This window comes from Ruditapes philippinarum, unplaced genomic scaffold, assembly GCF_026571515.1.
Source record: "Ruditapes philippinarum isolate M1 unplaced genomic scaffold, ASM2657151v2 ctg797_1_1_1_1, whole genome shotgun sequence".
Lineage (NCBI taxonomy): Eukaryota > Metazoa > Mollusca > Bivalvia > Venerida > Veneridae > Ruditapes > Ruditapes philippinarum.
Genome location: NW_026860514.1, coordinates 99,374 through 125,278, shown reverse-complemented (window position 1 = coordinate 125,278; position 25,905 = coordinate 99,374). Strand labels below are relative to the sequence as shown.

At 31.3% G+C, this 25,905-nt stretch overlaps 2 protein-coding genes across 3 annotated transcripts; both read left to right on the top strand.

Moving 5' to 3' along the window:
* Positions 1–4,971: 4,971 nt before the first annotated feature.
* LOC132760431 (uncharacterized) lies at positions 4,972–24,724 on the top strand. 2 transcript variants are annotated; one of them, XR_009629851.1, is made up of 6 exons: positions 4,972–5,735; positions 6,964–7,039; positions 7,998–8,027; positions 8,799–8,836; positions 9,296–10,620; positions 23,953–24,724. XR_009629851.1 is itself a non-coding variant. In XM_060752411.1 (5 exons), the coding sequence occupies exons 1-5, from the start codon at positions 5,517–5,519 to the stop codon at positions 9,785–9,787; spliced, it is 855 nt and encodes a 284-aa protein (XP_060608394.1). In that variant the 5' UTR covers positions 4,972–5,516; the 3' UTR covers positions 9,788–10,821. The 2 variants fall into 2 exon arrangements, 1 of the variants encoding a protein (XP_060608394.1); XM_060752411.1 differs by lacking the exon at positions 23,953–24,724 and having other exon boundaries at positions 9,296–10,821.
* Positions 16,256–23,928, top strand: LOC132760430 (uncharacterized). The gene is made up of 5 exons (XM_060752410.1): positions 16,256–16,975; positions 17,908–17,983; positions 21,436–21,465; positions 21,923–21,960; positions 22,202–23,928. The coding sequence occupies exons 1-5, from the start codon at positions 16,757–16,759 to the stop codon at positions 22,694–22,696; spliced, it is 858 nt and encodes a 285-aa protein (XP_060608393.1). The 5' UTR covers positions 16,256–16,756; the 3' UTR covers positions 22,697–23,928.
* Positions 24,725–25,905: the final 1,181 nt, after the last annotated feature.

Sequence of the window (25,905 nt, the reverse complement as noted above, 5' to 3'; positions counted from 1 at the left end):
ATCACCTAAAACGGTCACCCAAAACGGGAAGAAAAATGCATCACCTAAAACGGGAAGAAAAATGCATCACCTAAAACGGGTAGTAAAATGCATCACCCAAATCGGGGATAAATTAAAGCTGCAATTTAAAAGAACTACACATTTTCAATTATGATTTATCATTCGCTTTTAGATATCGTTGAAAGGACTGGGATTACAAACGTGTAAATATAGGTAAAATTACACTGTTATCTTCAACTTTAAACATTTCACATCATCAAGGAAGTAAATCTAAAAATAAATGTCAATATATCTAGATATTATCGTGTGTTGTTCGACGTTTGGCCTACATTTTAATTTAGTCCTATTTCTTGAAAATAGAAACCAGGGTATGACATCAGATAAATTGCGTCACAGATATACAGACCGATATCAATTTATTCAAATTCAATTTCATACGAATTTAAGCCGAGCAAAGCGCAAAATTTTCTCTTTCCCCAGTATCTCAAAAGGACGTATTTTGTTCAAACATTCGATTCGCGGTTTTGAAGCGATGCAACTTTTCAGCTTGGTGTGAATGCATGTGATTTATGTCATTATATCGCTTGAATCAGTACTCTATTTGCATTTTCTCTCTCGCGATTTCGTAGGTACATATACAATATTTTGTGCCAGCAATTGACTGAAAATTACGTTCACATACCTCTGATCGGCATATAAATGATTTATCATTTTAAGTGAAATGACACTAAAGCCCCAGTCACATTAGAGCTTACGACCAGTGAAGACCAGTTCACGATCACCAGTGACCTCTGGTCGCGGACAATCTTTAAAACGTCTTACGACGGTCATCAGTGATGTTTGACAATCGCAGGTTATCTTATTTAGGTCCCACGACCAATTTCAGTCGTAGAGAGGTTTTGAGCTTGCACAAAAACCTCTCTGCGATCAAACAGGTCGCTAGTGATCTTATAAGGTCTTAAGGCTGTCTCACGATGGGTGTTCGGAAGTGCGACAATCTTACGACAGTCTTTACAAATTGCCACTAGTCACTGATAATCTTAATAGTCTTTAGTAATCGTGTGATGGTCGTACGACAAGTTGTAGGTGATCGCATGTTATGTCACGGGTAGTCGTAAGTAATCCCAGGCAATCTTGAGAACATCGTACGTTTACTTATGACCTGTCGTGCGATTGTCAATGATGACTTGTCTTACGATACTAGCAAAAGTAAATTTATCTGTGCAAAAATGGTTTTGGTCGCAGACAATCGCTGATGATCGTCAGTTTTACAAGTCACCGGTGGTCGCAAGTAATCGTAAGCTCTAGTGTGATTGGGGTTTAAGAGCTGATAATTCCAAAACTTATGCCCTCTTTTTACTAATTTTTGTCTCCTTCGAGGAACAAATTCTTTTTTTTTGACTGAAATTCTCTGTTTCGAGTACAATTCCCAAAATGTGTCATAGAGATTCACTTATTGAAATGCAATTCTTAGGGGTAGATAATATACAGTATTTTGTCTAGAATTACCTTTTTACATTATCCTAACACTGTGAGGGGTCCCTGTGCTTCAAACTTGTAATATTTTCAAGAACAGGTTAGTCTGCAGAATAATGTTCCTTTTCTTTTACCATTTAGCACTAAGAAAAAATGGAGCGCGCTGTCCGAGGAGTCGAGGACAGGTCTGTTTTTTTCCCAACGGCAAGGATATTCACATTAGAATATATTGTAATTCGAATTAATACGACTTTAATTTGTACGCAATTGTCAGCTATCTCATATTTAATCTATAAACAGAAAAAGTAAAACTGTTGGAAAAAAGCCAAATATATCAATTTAACCATCTTCCCATAATAAAGAATCCGGAAGCTTAATTAAGGTAGTCATATTCGTCTTACTCATGTCATGGTATACCATCGTATAAAAAATAGAATAGAACCTATTAGAGAATTAATAAACATGTCATTTGAAACTTACACTTACTCCCATGCCCTGGTTTGCGACATCCGTAACTTACTAGTAACTACCGTCTACTTAAGCGAATTTTTCTACAATTAGCACAATTTATATAAGGTATATTAGATTTTGATCAAAACGATAGAAATGTACAGTTTAAATGTTCTTTTAGAATATTTCTAGCATGGTATAAAATGGACATTAAATACGGACATCTATATGATTGAGATTTTTTTCTAGGACATTTTATTAAACGCTATATAAATAGATGTGCATCGGACCATGTATCTCACACTTATCAACAACATCAATACTATATATATACGAGGGTTGTTCAAAAAGTAATAGGACAGCAGTTCTCCTTTTCACATTTTTTAATTTACGTGCTTTATTTTACAAGATAATCATATCGGAACATATCCTCTAAATACAGTGAATAAACCAATAAAATATGTTAAAAAATAACGAGTCTGTGAAAATTTCAAATGACAAGGGGTACGCGACCCGGCGCACGCTAACAGCAGAATAAATGACGTTTATGACGTCGTAAAATAAAAACAAAATGTATCAAGCGTCACCCCTTCTGAAAAAATTCTCCCTAGTGTTCTTGGTGTCTAAATCATGTAACTTTACCCAGACCTCATATGTGGAGACGAAGCGAGAAAGAAAACGATCACATTCTTTTTCCACTCTTCAGAAAAAAGGCCTGATAGCCGGCCACTCTCCGCTTTTTCTCGTATTCTTGTATCTTATAGTAATCAATATAGATAAAACAGGCATGAACTTATGATGTTAATGAAAAAGCGATTAATAGAATTATTTAACGCATATGTACGTTCTTAAAACAATATGATTATGTAAGTAAAATAATAAAAACAGTTATCAACTGAAAAGTATATTTTCCTACTAGGAACAGCGTATCATTTTTAAAAGAAAATCGGGGGAAAATATTAATAATTACAGTTAATCATTATTACATTAATTTATTGATAACACATATTATCTAGTTAAATGAAATAGAATTTTGTTTGAAACAAATCATTTCGGCAGAATTGAATCAATAGACCCAATGCATAAATCAAACATGCCGGACAGTTCGTGAACTGTTTACCGTCTATCATTTTGTAGCGCTTTTTCATTGGACGTCACAAACGTCCCGTCAATTTACCGCTATCATTCTCATCCTTTTCTATTTGTGATCTCGTATGCGCAGTTTTTGAAGTGCTTGCGCAAGCTGAATACGAGTATCCTGATAGCCGATTGATTGTAATGTGTTAATTTTATGTTTTCATATGTATCTGAATGAGTATCGCCAATTTGTTGGCAAAGTTTAACGATCGCACACATTTTCAGTTTTTAACGAACGTCAAATTTCCACATTTAACGTTATGACCACTGCTGTTCAAAACTTGATGATTTAGCCATTTCATGTCTGAATGACGTTAAATTTGGGCATAATGTCACTTAAATATAATAAATTGTGTTTGCGGAATAAATGGGGAAAAAAAAGAAAATACATTATGAATAAAATAAAAGGTCAACTTTGTTTCAATAACTTTTTATGTGCTGCGCCGGGTGCGTGTTACCATGGTTATTCAATAACACAGGGAACACGCTTTAAGCACAAGAATTCAATAATTTTATGCTTAAAATGAAGAAAACATTTTTCGATCGTTGTACATATAAAAATATTCTAAATTGAATTGAATATGAAGATGCAAGACTCTTAGTCCTATTACTTTTTGAACAACCCTCGTATATATATATATTTCGTTTTTTATCACATATCTTACAACATACTACATGATTATTTGTGGAATTACAGACCTTCCATTGAAGACCAATTCACTTTACATCAACTTTCTCTCTCTAGAAAAAAATAATCTTATCATATTTCAAATAATTTCTTTCGATAGATTATAAAAAGAGAGAGGTAATGTAAATTAGGTCACTTTTATGAACCAGGAAGATTTGAAATTTTAGATTTATTACACCTGATACATATATCATTGACGAAATATCTTACGAATATATGTCACTATTGCACATCCGCATGCTTTCTTGTAGCTAAATATTCCAAATGCAACCTTTTATCTTTTATCTTAATAATTTTGAGAATAACTTTAAAATATATTCACATGAAACTTAATACTTGAAAATAAATTGAAACCAAAAAATCTTGTTTTGCGGTATCACAATCAAGATAAAATAAATATCTTTTAAACAAAAAGAAAGACAATTTATACATGTATGTTTCGAAACTCCAGGGTAGTGTAAAATTTTAATGTTCAAGGAAGTTAATGCTTTAATGAGGTAGACAAAGTATTCTTAACAAAAATCATCTCCATTTATTTGTTGATATTAAAGAAAATACAATGTACTTTGAACGTGATCTAAAAGATTCAGTCAAAATATAAGTGCATAAGAGACGAGATTATAAGAGTGTGAAGTTAAATGAAATAGATTAATTCACTGTTATATATAATATTCAACTGATACTAAGTACTTAATCATACATCTTAATTACCTGCATACGATTTTGATTCAAATCCTTTTAGTAATTTTATTTGAAGATGCGGTTTGAAATTGTTGCAAAATGTGTCAGATAATCCGGCAAAGATGACATTTAGCAACGCGCTAATCTGGGACATGGGGAATTTTTCTAGTTCTGTGAAATCATTAACCTACTTGAACCAAAAGGCATTCTAATTATTTTGTATTTGATATAAAATGTCTTGAACGTTCTAATTCAAAGTTAGTCAAATCCATTTATCATATTCAGTATATCCGAAAAAGATTATTGAATGACACATATTGACCTCGGTAGATCAATAGACCTATGTCAAAGCCCTGATTTTTGTTAGGTAATGTAAATATTCAGTGGGGGGAATTTTGACAGTATTATTATATAACACGTATATTAAAATGGATAAGGTATTTGATTAAAAAAGTGCATTGCGTTAATATCATTATGATAAGACTTCCTCCTGTTTTGTGGACTTTCAGTGTGAATACCTGTAGATAAATATGTCTATTACTCACATTGCTGGTGCATTATACGTTCAAGTATATAAAAAAAATCTTAAAAAATTATATTGAAAGCTAGTCATCTTCCGCGTTCAAAGACGGAAGATAATTTTACCTATCGAAAATATTTTGTTTGTGTATATTTTATCTTTTATTCATATATTTAGTTCATAACTTACTAGAAGTGTTAACGGAGATGATTTGCTGTAATAAATATACTTTTTGATTAAAAAAAAAACGTTTTAAAAATTAAATAATTCACATGAATTATAAAGAAATTAAATAGAAAATGAAAACTAATTTCATAACAGTGGACAGTAATTTATAATAGATCGTATGTACAATAAGAAAAGCAAAAAATAATCAACATATTTTTACTTCAAATATTTAAAGTTCTGACCACAAGAACTTTAAACTCTTATACGGAAATGAATAAAAGGAACTTAAATCTTTAGATAAAACAATTAAAAACTAAAAGTGTGAGCTGGAATATAGATACGTATATATCATATTACTCTGCTACGGACACAGAAAGACTTGATATAGATAAAACCATGGCAGATGAGTATATTCTCAAGGAAGAAAGTGTCTTGGAATTAGATAGAGTAATAGAAAAATTCAGTAAGGAGCTAGAGGAATCATTTGGTCATTTCTATATCAAAGGATTAATGAAGAAAATTTCTGAGCCGGAGAACAAAACGATCAAAAATTTACGCGAAAATCTCGATGGTATGAAAGCTAAAATTGAATGTTTTCAAAGGGATCTTCTACAGGTATTTTTTTTAGATGTTTTTAAATATTAAAAATCTTCTTTAAACTGCTTAATCAACTGTGGTGTAAAAGTACGTTAATCACAGTTTTTTTTATATCATTTTAAATATAAAGATAGGACAATTTCCATACATTTTAGACGATTTTTTTAAAAACTAACTTATTTATGTAAAAAAAATAAATAAAAATATAATAAAATATAATAATAATAATAATAATAATAATAATAATAATAATAACAACTTGGCCGTAAAAAACCTTATTTTTTTCAATAAGATCATAAGATTCATAAATACAATTTTGGCAGAAGTCACTGCAGATTTTTTTTGGAACACTTAGCATTTTTCTGAACTTTTTTTTATTTATTTATTTATTTCAATTACCCGATTTGTCATTTTTATATGTTGTAAATAACATATTTCCCAAATTTGTGTCTTTGTGAAGCGATTATAAAACCCATTGCTTTTAATAAACAATCTTTCTAAACGGGAAAATTAGATATTATCCTTCTCACTTTCCTTATCGAGAAATTGTTACTGAAAAATTGCTCGTTCGGGAAAGAAAACACCCCTTTTAACATATACCCTGTGTGTGGGGGCTACGGGATTGACAGAACACGTCCAAATTCAACTTTCAGAGTTGAATTTCTATATATGCTGTAATAAAATCGGTTTACAACACAAAGACAGAAATAATTGTAGGGAACCTATTCAACTTAATATTTCAAAATGGTTCTACTTCACATACATTGTCTGTAAATGTCAACATTTTAAAGTGTTTAACATTTTTTTTTTGTTGTATTAAATACAATTCCTATTTAATGTATATTATTTTCAAGAAAACTTGCATAGTGGCCTATGTCAGCGTGATCAGAATTCCTAAAGAGTGTCACTGTAGATAAGTTGACGTGTCAGTTATGTTATCTGCCGGGGGACAAGCCGTGGCTTCCTTGAGCAAGAACTTTACATTCATTGTTTGGAACGGATTCAATAGTTTTTTATTCATAAATATTATTTAATAAATGCTGTAAAAACTAAACAATGTGAACCCAATGCAATTTCCTACGGAAAAAACAACACAAAAAACCCCAACAACTAATAATATCTGGAAAAAAACTTATCTAAAGATCTTTAACACTTTATTGACATTGGCTTTAACAGGAAAAAATAAATCGTTTAGTTTTGTAGTACTATCATTTTGTATGAAGGTATTTTACTATATATATTTTAGGCTTGCTCACTCGGCGGAGCACATTTAGAAGTGCCGGATAGACGCACTCCATTTATAAGAGGACCACCTATTGATCGTAAGAAAATATTTTTTCTTCAAAATTAAAATGATGATGATGATAATGATCATCATCATGATGGTCACAATGACGATTATGATGATGATAATGATAATAATAAAATAGCAGTTACTGTAGTGAAAAAGGAAAGAGAAAGGTGGTGGTGATTATAATGATAAAATACCAATGGTGGAAAAGGAAACAGACAGAAAAAATTGCTGCTGCTGCTTTCGATGATGATGACTATGATGAAACTCGAACAAGGAAACAAACAATAACAATAAAAGAAATAAATCGGAAATATTCATGTTTTCATTTACTTGCAAACTTAGCCCATGTACATGTCTCTGTCTATATAAATCAATAGGTTCGGTTGTATCGTATCTAGTTCAACACAATCTTATATCTTATATTTCTATTTATCAACAGTCGAGATTCATCTAATTCAGACAGTTAGTTTTTTGCAATTTTAAAATTATTTCACAACCTATGAATGCAAGATTGTACATTGCCAGCACCATATTTTATTAAGTAATATGTATCTACTTAGTGAGTTTTGTGAAATGAATTTTTCATGATAATTAAAGGAATTGAAATGTAGGCCAAACGAATAAGGAAGTTAAAATGCAGATGAAATGATTATGCAATTATTGTTATTTACATACATAAATATTACGTTGCACCTGTAACATGCTTTTGTATGTTATCAATATGAAAAAAATATATATAAAAAATAATAGGATCTCGGCACTTAAAAATGGTTTTAAGGTTTGAAATATGACTGACTATACAATTAAATATACAAGTACATGTAGTTATATCTGTACTTTAAAAAAAAATCAAGTGTATCATTAATGGAGCTTAATTGTTCAAATATTGCATTAGTCAAATTGAGTTGCAAAACAATGATTATCTGTAAATGTCATGACTAATTAATCTTTTTTCTGTTAATTTTATTTCTATCTGTACTTTACAGGAGACAGTGGCTACACTTCCGATCTTCGCTGTAAGTATCCATTTATTATCATACATGCATTGTTAACACAAACAAAACATGTGCGGAAATTATTTCACACTAACATCTGAAAAGCAAGAGAAATTTCAGAACTTTATTTGACTATTCACGTGACAAATATTTTACATATTTAAAAAAGGTAACATTTTACAAACAATCCACACAAACACGAACATTCTGTAATTATATATTGCATATTGTAGACGTTTCGGCTAGAAGCCTTCATCAGCGCCAAACATGATCCGTTTACATTCACATTGTGATGCTGTCAAAATTCTATGCTTTCAAAAATACCATTGGTAACGCTCTTTGATACATTTAAAAGAAAAATATAATAGGACATGTTAATATATTGCAATTTCATCGAATACGCGCTGCTTAATTGTTTTGATTGCCCAAAAGGTTCTAATTCCAATTGTAAAGGTCATTTTGGTGGTTGTTAAGCGTTTCAGGTGGCGGTAATATCTCAGGTTACCCTCGAAATTTATTTCTGTCAGTAGCGGACATCCGAGTAAAACCACAAATCTCCCTTAAGCTAGCTGAATAGCTTATGTGATATGATTCATAATACCTGACTAGATTCAAAACAGAAGTGACGAAGGAACTTTCAGTCGAGAAGCCAATTACTTTAATAACCACAACACAACATCGGCACATTGATGAACATATATAAACATGTAATTACATTTGTCTCAAATTTCATTTTATGTCAAATACTTTTCACGATCTGTAACAATATTCATGTATTTTTTTCTTTTTCAGTGTCTGTGGCATCAAACAATTCGACCCAATCAGAGAACGTAAGGACATGCTTTTGCTTTACAACGGCTCTAATATTATTTTAGAAAACATTTACCTTAATCTTGTCATATATAACCATGCTTTGCATACGAAAGAAAAATGTAAAACGATAATTAAAAAATACGTGTACACTCTGCAAACATTAAAGTGACGTTCATTATCAAGTTGAGGTGAATTAATTAATGAAATATTATAATATAATATATTTCAAACGATTGCCTCTTAAAACGGTGAATGACCAACAGTTGATATTTGAAAATGTTTATGATAAAACATAAATCAAACTAATATATAAAAGGACTGCCCAACTCTTTACTCTAAATTGAATGTTGCAGGTAAAAATTCCGATGGACATTTACAAAAATCGATAAAAAACCTGCGATAAAAACAACAACAACAAACATTATTAAATCATCTGACGGTATCTTTACTTTGTTTCTATGTTTTAATTATTTCAGAGACTTTCCAAATTAGACATAAAAGATGATGATCACGATCGGATACCTTCGGACGATGCAGAACTATTTAACCCTTCACGGTCCGGTTCGAACAGCTCCGTTTCAGACGACAACCAAACAGGCAGCGACACCAAGTTCTATATCAAAGTTTTTGATTTGGAAACGTCTCTGACCGAATTTAAGGAAAAGAATATCAGTACCATAAAAGGTGAAGACGATGTTGTTAAAAAGATTGATGATGATGCAGCGCAGTCACTCACTGGTCCATATGCTATCAAAGGACGATTTGAAGGATTGCCTCCTGCAATGATTGCAAACGATCAAATTTGCCAACCACCTGCAGTTCAGTGTTCGATGAATACGCCTTGTAGCGAGACTGTCCCAAAAGTAATCAAAACAGAAGACGACAACACTGCACCAGTTATTATTAACGATCTTTCAAAGCGTTCTTCTGAGGAAGACAACACAAAATATACGGTGAATGTAGAATAAAACAGGCAAAACGTAATCTATTACTTTGTCTTTTGCAATATTGGGAACTTTATAAGCATTTAAAAGCTCTGAAAAGGGAAAGCGTTTGACTCCAATGCTAATCAACATTCAACATTTATGCTTTTGAACCAAAATAAATCCCGAAAAGAAATACAACAACAACAACAACAACAACAACAACAACAACAACAACAACAACAACAACAACAACAACAACAACAACAGCAACAACAACAAAAAACAACTCTGTTTAAGCTGTGTAAAGTGTTCGACAGCGTTACATTGAATGATTGCATAAAGAAAATGGATTATTCAAACTTCTTTTCCTTTATATTCACGAAGTAAATATTCTTTTTTGGGGATTTATCAGTTGGTGATCCAATGGACAAGAAATTAAGTTACAAATGATGTTTTACAATTTTCTTAACTAACAGAAGTAAATATTTTCACAAAAGATTGAAAAGAAAAAATGAGTCCGTTTGTTCCTGAATAATGGGATTATTTACCATCCAGAGTTTTTTTAATCAAATAAATAAGACAACGCACAAAACATTGATGTTTCATAAAATCCGGTCGAGAAACATTAAAATGAATGCTGGAATCCACTGTCATCTCAATGTTGCATTTTGCATTTCTCATTTTTCTGAGAAATGTGCACAACATTTGCCCAAGACAAACGTTCCCAGGTATCCCGTGCAGAAGTAGATCCAGATATTATGCTTTGACATTCATTAAAATTTTAGTACATAAAAATTAAGCTTTCTGCATTCATTTCTTACATTTGTAATGAATTATTAATTGTTAGGTTACTTTTTGACGTCTTTACATTCTAGGTTTGCCACATTACGGCATTGCATATAAAGTATTTAAGCCCATCAGAATTGGACAATTTATTTGCATTATAATAGAATGTAAGATATTGAATGTTATAATATTTCCAGTCTCGTTGTGACATTGTATTGCATGTTCTATCCACATATACATATCACATTGTTGTGAATTCGCCAGTATAAAATAAACATGATAATCAGGAAGTAGTATGCGTCAATTTCTATGGTCCATGAAAAGAATCAACCATCCGCATGATCCGAGCATGCAACTTTTTTCATATCTTCTTTCTTAATAGACACTTAAAGTACTCTATTTAAAATGCGATATTAACCCCCCCCCCCAAAAAAAACAAAACAAACAAACAAAAAAAAACCACAAAAAAACAACAACAAAAAACAACAACAAAACACACAAAAAAAACAACAAAAAACCCCTACAACATTAAAACTTGTATTCTAGGATCTAATTGGTTCATTTTCATTGTCATTTACAAAATAGATAAATACAGAATCCCTAAAGAAAGCCCAACACGGCAAAATTGAAAATGTTGCAGGCTCGGTTTGATTGAGCCTGTTCATGAACAATACTGGAAAGTGCAAGTTACCGTCCACGCCCCCTAGCACCGGCTTAAGCAGAATTCAACATTTAAACATGAAATAGTAAAATTTTGAATTTAGAAACATCTGCAGATGTGTTCATACGGCGGTTATCACGGAACCTTCAATGTGACACTACCGTGCCATTCCATGAAAAGCGGCGTATGGTCCCCAAGTAATAAAAAGCGTGTGCCCTAAACGAGAAAACAATGGGCGAAACTAAATAAAATGGAATTTTGAAAGGGGATCAGAGGTTATGAAGCCTGCGTATCACAGATAAGACGTCAAAAGACAAATTAAAAAAGCAGGCAACATATCCTAAGGGTGATTCAACATTATTCAAGTAGGAGTATTGGAACCACCCAACTAGAAAATGCCGAAAAGTTGAAACTAAAAATACCACAAGCACAACAATAATGTCGTGCTGAACGATATTCAAGGATCGAAAATATAACATCATTGATTAAATGTACGGGGAGACTTTTTACAGCCGCCACACGGCACAAATAACACGGATGTGATCATAAAATAGATAAATACAGAATCCCTAAAGAAAGCCCAACACGGCAAAATTGAAAATGTTGCAGGCTCGGTTTGATTGAGCCTGTTCATGAACGGTACTGGAAAGTGCAAGTTACCGTCCACGCCCCCTAGCACCGGCTTAAGCAGAATTCAACATTTAAACATGAAATAGTAAAATTTTGAATTTAGAAACATCCGCAGATGTGTTCATACGGCGGTTATCACGGAACCTTCAATGTGACACTACCGTGCCATTCCATGAAAAGCGGCGTATGGTCCCCAAGTAATAAAAAGCGTGTGCCCTAAACGAGAAAACAATGGGCGGAACTAAATAAAATGGAATTTTGAAAGGGGATCAGAGGTTATGAAGCCTGCGTATCACAGATAAGACGTCAAAAGACAAATTAAAAAAGCAGGCAACATATCCTAAAGTTTAACATAACATTTTAAGCCTATTATAGCATTCTGCACGATATGGCCAGTTATGTGTTGACGTGCCGTAAATATCCAAACAAACAAACATTATCACATTTGATTAATCAAAAGTTTGTGTTTCAATCATATGTTGTTATCTGATGGTGTTTAAATTTCCCTTTAACTGAATCTTAGAAAATTTGTCATCCATACTGGTATCACTTTTCCATCAAGAATATCAATCCATGCCTAGACAGGTATAAGAAAAACTCCTCAAACATCTTTCAAACTGAGCATGAATACCGATTTTAACGCAAGAAAAATGCATCACCCAAAACGGGGTAATTTAAAGGTATAATTTAAAAGAACTACATACTTTTCAATAATGATTTATCATTCGCTTTTAGATACCGTAGAAAGAAAAGTATTTTTAGGACTGGGATAACAAACGTGTAAATACAGGTACGTTTACACTGTTATCTACAACTTTAAACATTTCACATCATCAAGGAAGTAGATCTAAAAATAAATGTCAATATATCCAGATATTATTGTGCTTTTTTTTTCGATATTTGGCCTACATCTTAATTTAGTCCGATGTCTTGAAATTATCGCATGGTTTGGAACTTTTCCTTTGCTGTTACTAACCCATTATACTCTATACACTTCAATGAGCATTTGAAAACGGTATTGATATATAACAGTACAGATTTTTTCATTGATTCATATAGGGAAAAACTCGACTGTTATAAATCGGTCGAGTTTTTTTCGCACCTTGTATATATCAATGCAGTTTTTTTTCATAGAGGCTGCAATGGTTGCAGTGGTAACGGCCATTCCCAGTATAAAAAGATTAAATAAAAAAATGAAATCAATATAATAAAATAAATATATAAATATATATAAATACAATGAAAAATATAAACAAAGATAATTAATGAAATGAAATTTACTCTCATTTAATCTAAAGGTACATCCGCTGAATGAAGTATTTCCACTGAAAAAAAGGCCATTTAACCTTGAATCAATCTTGGTAACAGCTTACAACCCGCCTCTAACATTGGATGCCTTATCTTAATAACTGTAATGTAGCTAACGAGTTATTTATTTATTTCTATTACAAAAAAAGAAAATTACGTCATTGCGATAAAACAGTTAAAGTATATGAAACTCGTTGGTTAACGGGGGGTATAACACTGGCTGTGCGACATCTCGGGATGTTTCTGCAAAAAAAGGTGTCTCGGCCTTACGGCCTCGCCATTTTTTAACAGAAACACCTCTTGATGTCGTCCCAGTCAGTGTTATATCCTCGTAACTCACTCGTTTCATTTACTATAACTATTACATATTAATCAGGGTGGCCAACCTACGTAACCGATGACATCAGATGAATTGCGTCACATATAAACAAACCGATACCAAATTATTCAAAGTCAATTTAAACATTGAAGCAGAGCAAAGCGCCAAATTTGCTCTTTCACCGGTATCTCAAAAGGACGTATTTTGTTCAAACATTCGAATCCCCGCCAACTTTCAGCTGGTGTGAATGCATGTGATTTATATCATTTTATTGCTTGAATCGGTACTCAGTACTACATAAACGTCGTAATCGAACTGAAAATTACGTTCACAAACCTCTGATCGGAACATAAATGATTTAAGTGAAATGACACCAAAGGCAAATCCTAAAACGACCTTTATTATGCCCCCCTTTTACTCATTTTTTTGTCTCCTTCTAGGGTCAAATTCTTCAAAACGGGGAGTAAGTCACTTAAAATGTAAAATACTTGTCCGGTTCTTACACTGGAATATCTTTCAAAAGGTCAGGTAAATCTAATATTAAGTTTTTCTCAGATATGCCCCCATTTTTTGACTGAAATTCTTTGTTTCGAGTACAATTCTCAAAAAGTGTCATAGAGATTCAGGTTAAACTTGTTGTTATTAACATGCAAATCTTAAAGGGGCAGATAATCCTGTAAGCCGTTTTTGCTTATATCTCTTTTCTATGTAGCTTTAATTTAACTATTTAGGACAGCGCGCTCCATTTTTCTTAGTGCTAAATGGTTAAATTAAAGCTACACAGAAAATGGACATAATTCTGCAGACTAACCTGTCCTTGAAAAGATTCCAAAGTTGAAGTGAATAACTTTGAAGGTTTTTGAGAAAATAGGCAACTATTTGAAGTCAATCTGTGTTTTTCAAAGGATATTCACATTTTTTTCAAAGGACATTCACATTAGAATATTTTGTAATTCGAATTAATGCGACTTGAATTCGTACGCAATTGTCAGCTATCTCATCTTTAATCTATATACAGAAAAAGTAACACTGTTGGAAATAAGCCAAAAATATCAATTTAACTATTTTCCCATAATAAAGAATCCGGAAGCATAAGTCATGTTGTAATATTCGTCCTACTCATGTCATTGTAAACCATTGTATAAAAAATAAAATAGAACCTATTAGAGAATTTATAAACATGTCATTTGAAACTCACTCCGATGCCCTGGTTTGCGGCATCCGTAACTACCGTCTACTTACTAGTAATAGACTTTATCAAATGATAAATCATAAAGCGAATTGGTGTACAATTCGTACAATTTCATTAGGTATTTAAGATTTAATCAAAACAATAGAAATGTACAGTTTAGATGTTCTTAAAGAATATTTCTAGCAAAGTATAAAATGAACATTAAATACGGACATTTATATGATGGAGATTTTTTTCTAGGACATTTTATTAAACGCTGTATAAATAGATGTGCATCTCACACTTATCAACAACATGAATATAATTATATATTTCGTTTTTTTTATCACATATCAAACTAAATACTACATGATTATTTGAGGAATTACAGACCTTCCATTGAAGAACAATTCACATTACATCAACTTTCTCTCTCTAGAAAAAAAAAACTTATCAGAATTCAAATAATTTATTTCGATAAATTATAAAAAGAGAGAGGTAAATTAAATGTAAATTAAGCCACTTTTATGAACCAGGAAGATTTGAAAATTTGAAAACACCTGATACATATATCATTGACGAAATATATTACGAATATGTCACAATTGCACATCCGCATGCTTCCATGTAGCTCAATATTCCAAATGCAACATTTTATCTTTTATCTTAATAATTTTAAAATATATCCAATAACTTGAAACCAAAAAATCTTGTTTTGCAGTTTTTATGGTTTTTCATCAGGTATCACAATCAAGATAAAATAAATATCTTTTAAACAAAAAGGAAGACGATTTATACATGTATGTTTCGAAACTCCAGGGTAGTGTAAAATTTTAATATTCAAGGAAGTTAATGCTTTAATGAGGTAGACAATGTATCCTTAACAAAAAACATCTCCATTTATTTGTTGATATTAAAAAAAATGTACTATGAACGTGATCTAAAAGATTAAGTCAAATATAAGTGCATAAGGGACGAGATTATAGGAGTCTGAAGTTAAATGAAATAGATTAATTCACTGTTACATATAATATTCAACTGATTCTAAGTACTTAACCATACATCTTAATTAACTGCATACGATTTTGAATAAAATCCTTTTAGTAATTTTATTTGAAGATGCGGTTTGAAATTGTTGCTATATGTGTCAGATAATCCGGCAAAGATGACATTGAGCAACGCGCTAATCTTAATAAGGGACGTGGGGATTTTTTGTGAAATCATTAACCTACTTGAACCAATAGGCATTCTAATTATTTTGTATTTGATATAAAAGTGTCTTGAACGTTCCAATTCAAAGTAAATCAAATCCATTTATCATATTCAATATATCCGAAAAATATAATTTAATGACACATATTGAACTCGGTAGATCAATAGACATACGACAAAGCCCTGATTTTGGTTAGGTTATGTAAACATTCAGTGGGGCCAATTTTGACAGTATTATTATATAACACGTATATTAAAATGGACAAGGTAGATGATTAAAAATGTGCATTGCGTTAAAATCATTATGATAAGACTTCCTCCTGTTTTTATGGACTTTCAGTGTGAATAGTTTATCTTATACCTGGAGATATAATCTATCTATTACTCATATAGCTGTTGTATTATACGTACAAGTATTTAAAAAGTTATAAAAATATTAAAAGCTGGTCATCTTCCGCGTTCAAAGACGGAAGACAATTTTCCCTATCGAAAATATTTTCTTTGTGTGTATTTTATCTTTTATTGATATATTTAGTTCATAACTTACTAGAAGTGTTAACGGAGATGATTTGCTGTGATAAATATACTTTTTGATTAAAAAAATAAACGTTTTAAAAATTAAATAATTCACATGAATTTTAAAGGAATTAAATAGAAAATGAAAAATAATTTTGTAACAGTGGACAGGAATTTATATTTGATCGTGTGTACAACAAAATGAAAAATAATCAACATATTTTTAATTCAAATATTTAAAGTTCTGACCACAAGAACTTTAAACTTTGTACGAAAATGAAATAAAAAAGGAACTTAAATTATTAGATAAAACAATTAAAAAGTAAAAGTGTGCGCTGTCAAATAGATACGTGTAAACTAGATTGTAACTCTTCTACGGACACAGAAATACTTGATATAGATAAAACCATGGCAGATGAGTTTATTCTCAAGAAAGAAAGTGTCTTGGAATTAGATAGAGTAGTAGAAAAAGTCAGTAATGAGCTAGAGGAATCATTTGGTCTTTTCTATATCAAACGATCAATGAAGAAAATTTCTGAGCCGGAGAGCAAAACGATTAAAAATTTACAGGAAAAACTCGATGAAATGAAAAATAAAATTGAAAATTTTCAAAGGGATCTTCTACAGGTATTTTTTTAAAATGTTTAAAAATCTTCTTCAAGCTGCTTTATCAACTGTGGTGTAAAAGTACGTTACTCACAGTTGTTTTATATCATTTAAATATAAAAAATAGGACAACTTTCATACAGTTTTAGACGAAAAATTTTAAAACTAACTTATTTATGTAAAAAAAACATAAAACAATAAAACAAAATAAAATAAAATCAAATAATAATAATAATAATAATAACATCAATAAAAAACAACAAAAAACGACGACAACAACAACAACAACAACAACAACATTAACAACCACCACCACCACCTCCAGCAGCAGCAGCAACAACAACAACAAATAAAAACAACGTTAACTTGGCCAAGAGTTTTTTTCTATTTAAAACCTAGTTTCTAAAAATAGACAGTTTTTATTAGCATTTCAAAATGGTTCTACTTCACATACATTGTAAATGTCAATATTTCAAAGTATGAATTGTTTATGATTATTTTGGTTGTATTAAATACAATTCCTATTTAATGTATATAATTTTCAAGAAAACTTGCATAGTGGCCTATGTCAGCGTGATCAGAATTCCTAAAGAGTGTCACTGTGGATATGTTCACGTGTCAGTTATATTATCTGCCGGGGGACAAGACGTAGTTTCCTTGAGCAAGAACTTTACACTCAGTGTTTGGAACGCATTCAATAGTTTTTTATTCATAAATTTATAGGCTCGTGAAAAATTCGGACTTTAATAAATGCTGTAAAAACTAAACAATGTGAACCCAATGCAATTTCCTAAGGAAAAAAAAACACAAAAAAACCAACAACTAATAATATTTTTAAAAAACTTATCTAAAGATCTTTAACACTTTGACATTTGCTTTTACATAAAAAATTAAATCGTTTAGTTTTTAGTACTATCATTTTGTATGAAGGTATTTTACTATATATATTTTAGGCTTGTTCACCGGGCGGAGCACATTTAGAAGTACCCGAAAGACGCGCTCCATTCATAAGAGGACCATCTGCTGATCGTAAGAAAATATTTTTTCTTCAAAATTAAAATGATGAAAATGATGATGATCATCATTATCATGATGGTCATGATGACGATGACGATGATGATGTTTATGACGATGATGATGATGATGATAATAAGAATAATAAAAAAGCAGTTACTGTAGAGAAGAAGGAAAGAGAATGGTGGTGGTGATTATGATGATAAAATAGCAGAAGTGAAAAAGGAAACAGACAGAAAAAAGCTGCTGGTGCTGTCGATGATGATGCCGATAATGTTACTGATTTTGAAACTCGAACAAGGAAACAAATAATAACAATGAAAGAAAGAAAAACTCAAAAATATTAATGTTTTTTATTTCATACATGCATTACGCAAACTTAGCCCATGTACATGTCTCTATACATATCTATATAAATCAATAAGAACGGTTGATCATATCTAGTTCAATCTTTAGATAAACATAATCTCATATCTTATATTTCTGAGTGGATTTGTGATTTATGGGCAAAAATAAAACTAATTCATGTAATTTTGGAGCGGGAATAGTGTAATCTAGTGTCATTTAACCAAGACAGTTATTTTTTTAATTAAATCATTTCACGACCTAAGAATGCAAGAGTGTGCATGCTTTGTTTTTTAAAATAAGTAAGATTATTTTGAGTTAATACCTACTTAGTGAGATTTGTGAAATGATTTTTTTACTTAATGAGTTTTTTTTTCCAAACAAATTATACTTTAACTGAGTTCTTTTGAAGTAATTTATTTACCATATGCGTGAAGTATATTATTTACTAACAAAGTGTTATGAAATAAACTATTTACGTCATGAGTTTTGTGAAGAAAGTTTATTACTAAGTGAGTGTCGTGAGGAAAATTATTTACGTCATGAGTTTTGTGAAGAAAGTTTATAACTAAGTGAGTGTCGTGAGGTAAATTATTTACGTCATGAGTTTTGTGAAGAAAGTTTATTACTAAGTGAGTGTCGTGAGGTAAATTATTTACGTCATGCGTTTTGTGAAGAAAGTTTATTACTAAGTGAGTGTCTTGAGGTAAATTATTTACGTCATGCGTTTTGTGAAGAAAGTTCATTACTAAGTGAGTGTCGTGAGGTAATTTATTTACGTCATGCGTTTTGTGAAGAAAGTTTATTACTAAGTGAGTGTCTTGAGGTAAATTATTTACGTCATGCGTTTTGTGAAGAAAATTCATTACTAAGTGAGTGTCGTGAGGTAAATTATTTACGTCATGCGTTTTGTGAAGAAAGTTTATTACTAAGTGAGTGTCGTGAGGTAAATTATTTACGTCATGCGTTTTGTGAAGAAAGTTTATTACTAAGTGAGTGTCGTGAGGTAAATTATTTACGTCAGGAGTTTTGTGAAGAAAGTTCATTATTAAGTGAGTGTCGTGAGGTAAATTATTTACGTCATGAGTTTTGTGAAGAAAGTTTATTACTAAGTGAGTGTCGTGAGGTAAATTATTTACGTCAGGAGTTTTGTGAAGAAAGTTTATTACTAAGTGAGTGTCGTGAGGTAAATTATTTACGTCATGAGTTTTGTGAAGAAAGTTCATTACTAAGTGAGTGTCGTGAGGTAAATTATTTACGTCAGGAGTTTTGTGAAGAAAGTTTTTTACTAAGTGAGTGTCGTGAGGTAAATTATTTACGTCATGCGTTTTGTGAAGAAAGTTTATTACTGATTGAGTGTCTTGAGGTAAATTATTTACGTCATGAGTTTTTGTGAAGAAAGTTTTTTACTAAGTGAGTGTCGTGAGGTAAATTATTTACGTCATGCGTTTTGTGAAGAAAGTTTATTACTAATTGAGTGTCTTGAGGTAAATTATTTACGTCATGAGTTTTGTGAAGAAAGTTTTTTACTAAGTGAGTGTCGTGAGGTAAATTATTTACGTCAGGAGTTTTGTGAAGAAAGTTCATTATTAAGTTAGTGTCGTGAGGTAAATTATTTACGTCATGCGTTTTGTGAAGAAAGTTTTTTACTAAGTGAGTGTCGTGAGGTAAATTATTTACGTCAGGAGTTTTGTGAAGAAAGTTTATTACTAATTGAGTGTCTTGAGGTAAATTATTTACGTCATGAGTTTTGTGAAGAAAGTTTATTACTAATTGAGTGTCTTGAGGTAAATTATTTACGTCAGGAGTTTTGTGAAGAAAGTTTTTTACTAAGTGAGTGTCGTGAGGTAAATTATTTACGTCATGAGTTTTGTGAAGAAAGTTTATTACTAATTGAGTGTCTTGAGGTAAATTATTTACGTCAGGAGTTTTGTGAAGAAAGTTTATTACTAAGTGAGTGTCGTGAGGTAAATTATTTACGTCATGCGTTTTGTGAAGAAAGTTTATTACTAAGTGAGTATCGTGAGGTAAATTATTTACGTCATGCGTTTTGTGAAGAAAGTTCATTACTAAGTGAGTGTCGTGAGGTAAATTATTTACGTCATGAGTTTTGTGAAGAAAGTTCATTACTAAGTGAGTGTCTTGAGGTAAATTATTTACGTCATGAGTTTTGTGAAGAAAGTTTTTTACTAAGTGAGTGTCGTGAGGTAAATTATTTAATGAAATGTTTTTTGAAGTCAGATAATTTGTAATCGTGAATTCAAATTATTTTCTAAGAGAATTTTGTGAAGTAAATTATTACTTATAGTTTTGTAATTTTAACACGTTCTGGGGCAAGCAAATTCAATTTTTTAAACCAAAGTATCTATTCGCGAGCAATATACATTTTTTCTTATATAAATGAGAATTATATACAGTATATCATAATAGAGGCGGATCTAAATACAAATATACAGCACTGAATATGAAATAAGTATTGCGAAATTAAGTTTTTCACGAAATTTAAATGAATTGAAATTTAGGCTAAACTGTATGAGGAAGTAAAAATGCAGATGAAATGGTTGCATTATTGTTATTTACATACTGAAATATTACGTTACACCTGACATATATTTTTGTATATTATCACTTATACTGGATAGCATGAAAAATAAGACATGTATATTTCAATAAGACATGTAAATTTTGTTATTTGGTCAAAACAAAAGCATACATGCTAAAGCATTACGTCTCTAAAATCCTGTTGAATATAACTAAATGCGATGTTTAAACAGTATAAATATTGTTAAAAGTACAAATAAACTTATTTAAGCCAGTCATAGACTCTCATTATCTATATAAAATTTGCTTATATTGTTTCAAAACATGCACAAATAGATGACGACAGTTACTATTGATTATACAGCTAGTTAATTTTACTCAGCCATACGTTGAACATCAAATAAATTCTTCATTATGTTTCATTTATTATGTTTGATTGTACAAATATTTTACATCAACTAGAGTCGCACAGTTTAAGGAAAATCAAACACTATAAATTATAACTATATAACAATAATGAGTTGCTATAGCTAGTTCTTTTTTTCCCTGAAATGTATTTTATTTCTATTTGTGCATTACAGGAGACAGTGGTTACACTTCCAGTTCTCGCTGTAAGTATCCATTTATTTTCGTTCATGCAAAGGTAACACAAACAAAACATGAGCGGAGATTATTTCATACTGACATCTTAAAAGAAAGAGAAATTTCATAACCTTATTTGTAAAGGTTATTTTGGTGATGGTTAAACTGTTCATGTGGCGGGAATATCTCTGGTTACCCTCCTGACATTATTTCAGCAAGTAGCGGACATCTGAGTAAAACCACAAACCTTCATTAAGCTTGCTGAATAGCTTACATGGTATGATTCATAATCCCTGGCTAGATTCAAAACCGTAGCGACGAAGGAACTTTCAGTCGAAGAAAATGACTTTAAAAACCACAAAAAGCACATCTAAGCATTGATTGAACATATATAAATATCTAATTACATTTGTCTCAAATTTCTTTTTTTTCCAAATAATCTTTAAGTCTTTAGCAATATTCATGTTAAATATTTTTCCTTTTCAGTGTCTGTAGTATCAAGCAATTCGGAGCAATCATCAAACGTAAGAAAATACCTTTTGCTTTAAAACGGCTCTTAAATTACTTAGATGTTTTTGCCATAACCATGTCATTGTTATGAATTTGTGTTGCTTAGCTACAAGCGCTAACTGAAAGATACGTGTACGAAGTAAATGTATTTACAAGCCTATGCCTTGATCATATTCAAGCAAACTAGATGGGAAACAAGACAGATATATCAGAATTAATTATACTTACACTATTTCAATGTATGGATTTTTTCAGAGACTTTCCAAAGACCTGAAAGATGATGATCGCAAATTTTCGGAAGAGGCCGAACAATATAACCCTTCACCTACCGGATCGAGCAGCTCCATATCAGATGACGACCAAACCAACAGCAAAAGGCCAGTGTTCTTCCTTAATGGCTTGGGTTCAGAAACCTCTTCGATCGGCTGTAAAGAGGAACGTACAGGTGACATTAAAAATGATGAGGGACTTTTACAAAAGACCGCTAATGATGATTCCAGTACCACGAACCAGTCGAACATTGATCCAGATATTATCAAAGGGAAACGCGAGAAAACATCTCCTGAAGCAACCCCTACAAGTGTCCAAGAAACAAACAATCATGCTTGCCAATCACACGCTGGTCGAACTTTAATGGACGAGGCATGTGACAACACTGTACCAAAAGTGATTGAAGGAGAAGTCACGATAATTATTAACAATCTTTCAAAGCCTTCTTCTGAGGAAGACAATACAAAATATGCAAGTTGAATGCTGATTAAAATACATATCACAAACTTTTAGTTAGTTCGTCTTATCAATACCGACTATATAAGCAGTCAAAAGTTCTGAAAAGAAAATGATTTGGCTCAAATTGTAACAACAACAAAAAACAAAAAAAAAACAAAAAAACCCCAGGAAAATCAAAACAAAACAAACAAAAAAAAAAGAAAAAAAGAAAACAAACAATGAAATCAAATAAGATCTTGAAGAAAGCAGCAACAAAATGAAGAATCTGTTTATGAAATTTTTGGATAATATTCAACAGCGTTAAAGCAGAAACCCCTTAGATCCATGGTTATATTCGTGAATATTTTGAAAATGTATTTAAAAGTGTGAAAAGAACAAAGAAAGCAATTTACATGTAGGAAATGCTGCAAAACATTCATAACATCTAGAATATTTCTTGAAACTTGAATCTTAACTTTTCTTAAGATCTTAGTACACTTTCAAGATTTATTTGTTGACATATTGTTTGCTCATCTTGATCCATGCAGCTTTAAATGGAATTATTTTATTTACAGAAAATGGATTATACTTAATATTCACGAAGTAAATATACTTTTTTGGCATTTTGTCGGTTAAGGATCCAGTTGACAAAAAGCCATCAGATTATGTTATAAATGATGTTTCACAATTTTCTATGCATGAGTCATAACTGATTACATGTTCTTCCATAAAGATCTAAATGTTTTTCATAAAGGATTGAAAAGCAACTTGCCGAAAAGAAGAACTTCCATGCAATGAGTCTGTTTGTTCCTGAAATAATGGGCTTACTTACCATCCGGAGTTGTTTTCTTTTGCATCAAATAAATAAGACAACGCAAAAAACATAGATGTTTCATCAAATCCGGTCGAGAAACAGTAAAATGAATTCTGGAATCCATTGTCATCTCAATGTTTCATTTGGAATTTCTCTTTTTATTCTCAAGACAGACCTACCCATGTCCCCGTGCAGAAGTAGATCTGTATATTATGCATTTACATTCTTTTGATAATTGATTGTTCAATATGTATTGATAAACAATGTATTTTCTATTACAGCTATTTGGTATTTTCTTTCGTTTACAAAACTACGCTTTATAAATACGACTACTTTTATTAGATGTCTCTAAAGATTACATGAAATAAGGTTGATACAATTTTTTTTTCATTAAAGTATATAACATTAGGATTTCTACAATCATTTCTTACATTTGTAATGATTATTAAGTGTTCGAATTCTTTTTGACGTCTTTACATTTTAGGTATGCCATGTCCACATCAGTCCGTAAATTATTGAAGAAAAGCATAATGACCCACGTTTTGTATATTTTTAGATATAAAAGTTGCTGACGGGATATGCGGGAGAACATGGTCCGAGGCAAGAGCCGTGGGTTATATCAGGAAGGTTATATTCGCCCGTATATCCCGCCAATACTTATATATAACGATATTATAATTACGCAAATTGTTTAGGACGACAATTTCATAAGAAATCCCGGCATCTTTAGACTGTTTCTTAAAGGAGCGGATGTAGATGCACCTCATCAACGGCTACGCCAGAGACATAGATAACATTAATGTCTCTGGCTACACTAACGCTGAGCAATAAAAAATGTAATTCAAGTGTGTTGTGACGTATTTTTTTTAAACATAAGCATCAAAACTCAATACAAATGTTATGGACAAACTTTTATTTACTGTCTGTGGTGTAGAAATACATTGTTCATTGTGCATGCTCCGGTTCTGCACGGTATTTACGTTATTGCATATAAAATATTTAATCCCATAAGAATTGGACAAATTTATTTAAATTATAATAGGATGTAAGATAATGAATGTTATAATATTTCCAGTCTCGTTGTGACATGTATTGCATCTTATATCTACATATACATATCACATTGTTGTCAATACACCAGTATAAAATAAAACATGATAATCAGGAAGTAGTATGCGTCACTTTCTATGGTCCATGAAAAGAATTAACCATCCGTATGATCCGAGCATGCAACTTCTTTCATATCTTCTTTCTTAATAGACAGTTAAAGTCATCTATTTTAAATTCGATATTACCCCCCCCCCCCCCCCGAAAAAAAATAAAATAAAATAAAATAAAATAAAATAAAAAATACAGAAAAAAAAACACATTAAAAACAACAATAAAACTAATAGAAAATGTAAAAAGAAGAGACCCGTCTACAGAAAACGCAGACTTGGTTTAATGAAACTTTCTTTTAAGTTACTTTTATCCGACGTAATGTGTAGGGAAATATATTTTACTGCACTAAGAAAGAGGGAATAGTTTTTGAACATTTTGTATGTTCTATACAAGCCAGCGCTGTTTAAGCGTTTAGAACCAATTCAAACACAATATTATTATGCACTCGTGCTTTCTATGATTTATATAAACTTGCTTTAGTTAAGGAAGACACGAGATATTTTTCTGTTTCATAGTCTTGTTTGAATGTCATATGTTCTCAGTTTTGCCACATTTGTAACATTGTTAGACCAATTCAATTTGTATATTAAAAGTAAAGAGTCTTCAATATTGTTTAAATCAACCGCAAGTTTGTTTTCATACAAATGTGACATATTTACTTGTTGTAGAATATGCTTAACGTCTGAACACCATGTATTTCCAATAGTAGTATAATCATACAAAAACACTTTCTTTGTGAGTCTATCATCACCCATATGTACAAGTCTATGGGGTGATTCCTTTTTCAAAGCATAATCTAAACAACGAAAACAAAACATCGATTATGATGGGAAACTTTAAAACTTCATACGGTAATTTATCGTACCCCGCACTTTTCCCATTTTCCGCACTTTTAACGATTTTTTCTATTTGAGATCGTCGTATTGGGAAATTCAACAGCTGATTTTCTTCAAAAAGGGGGTGTAACATACGATCTTCTAAGAAACACTTCTCGTTTAAAATCTGCTCGTAGAATTCCTTGTCGAAATTTTCATCGGCTTCGTTACAGTTATAAAGACTTTCAAATTCACTTGACCATTTATTGAAAACAAAATTACAGTCTTTAGTCACATTCCCATCTGACTTATAGACCTTCATAGGTATAGAACTTTTATTTTTTGGACCGAGATTTTTTCTATGATCCCAGAATTCCCTAGGATTGTTTGTGCACGTGCACTCAATATCAATCGAGAGAGACTTCTTATGACTCCTTTCAGCATGACGCACCTGTTTATCA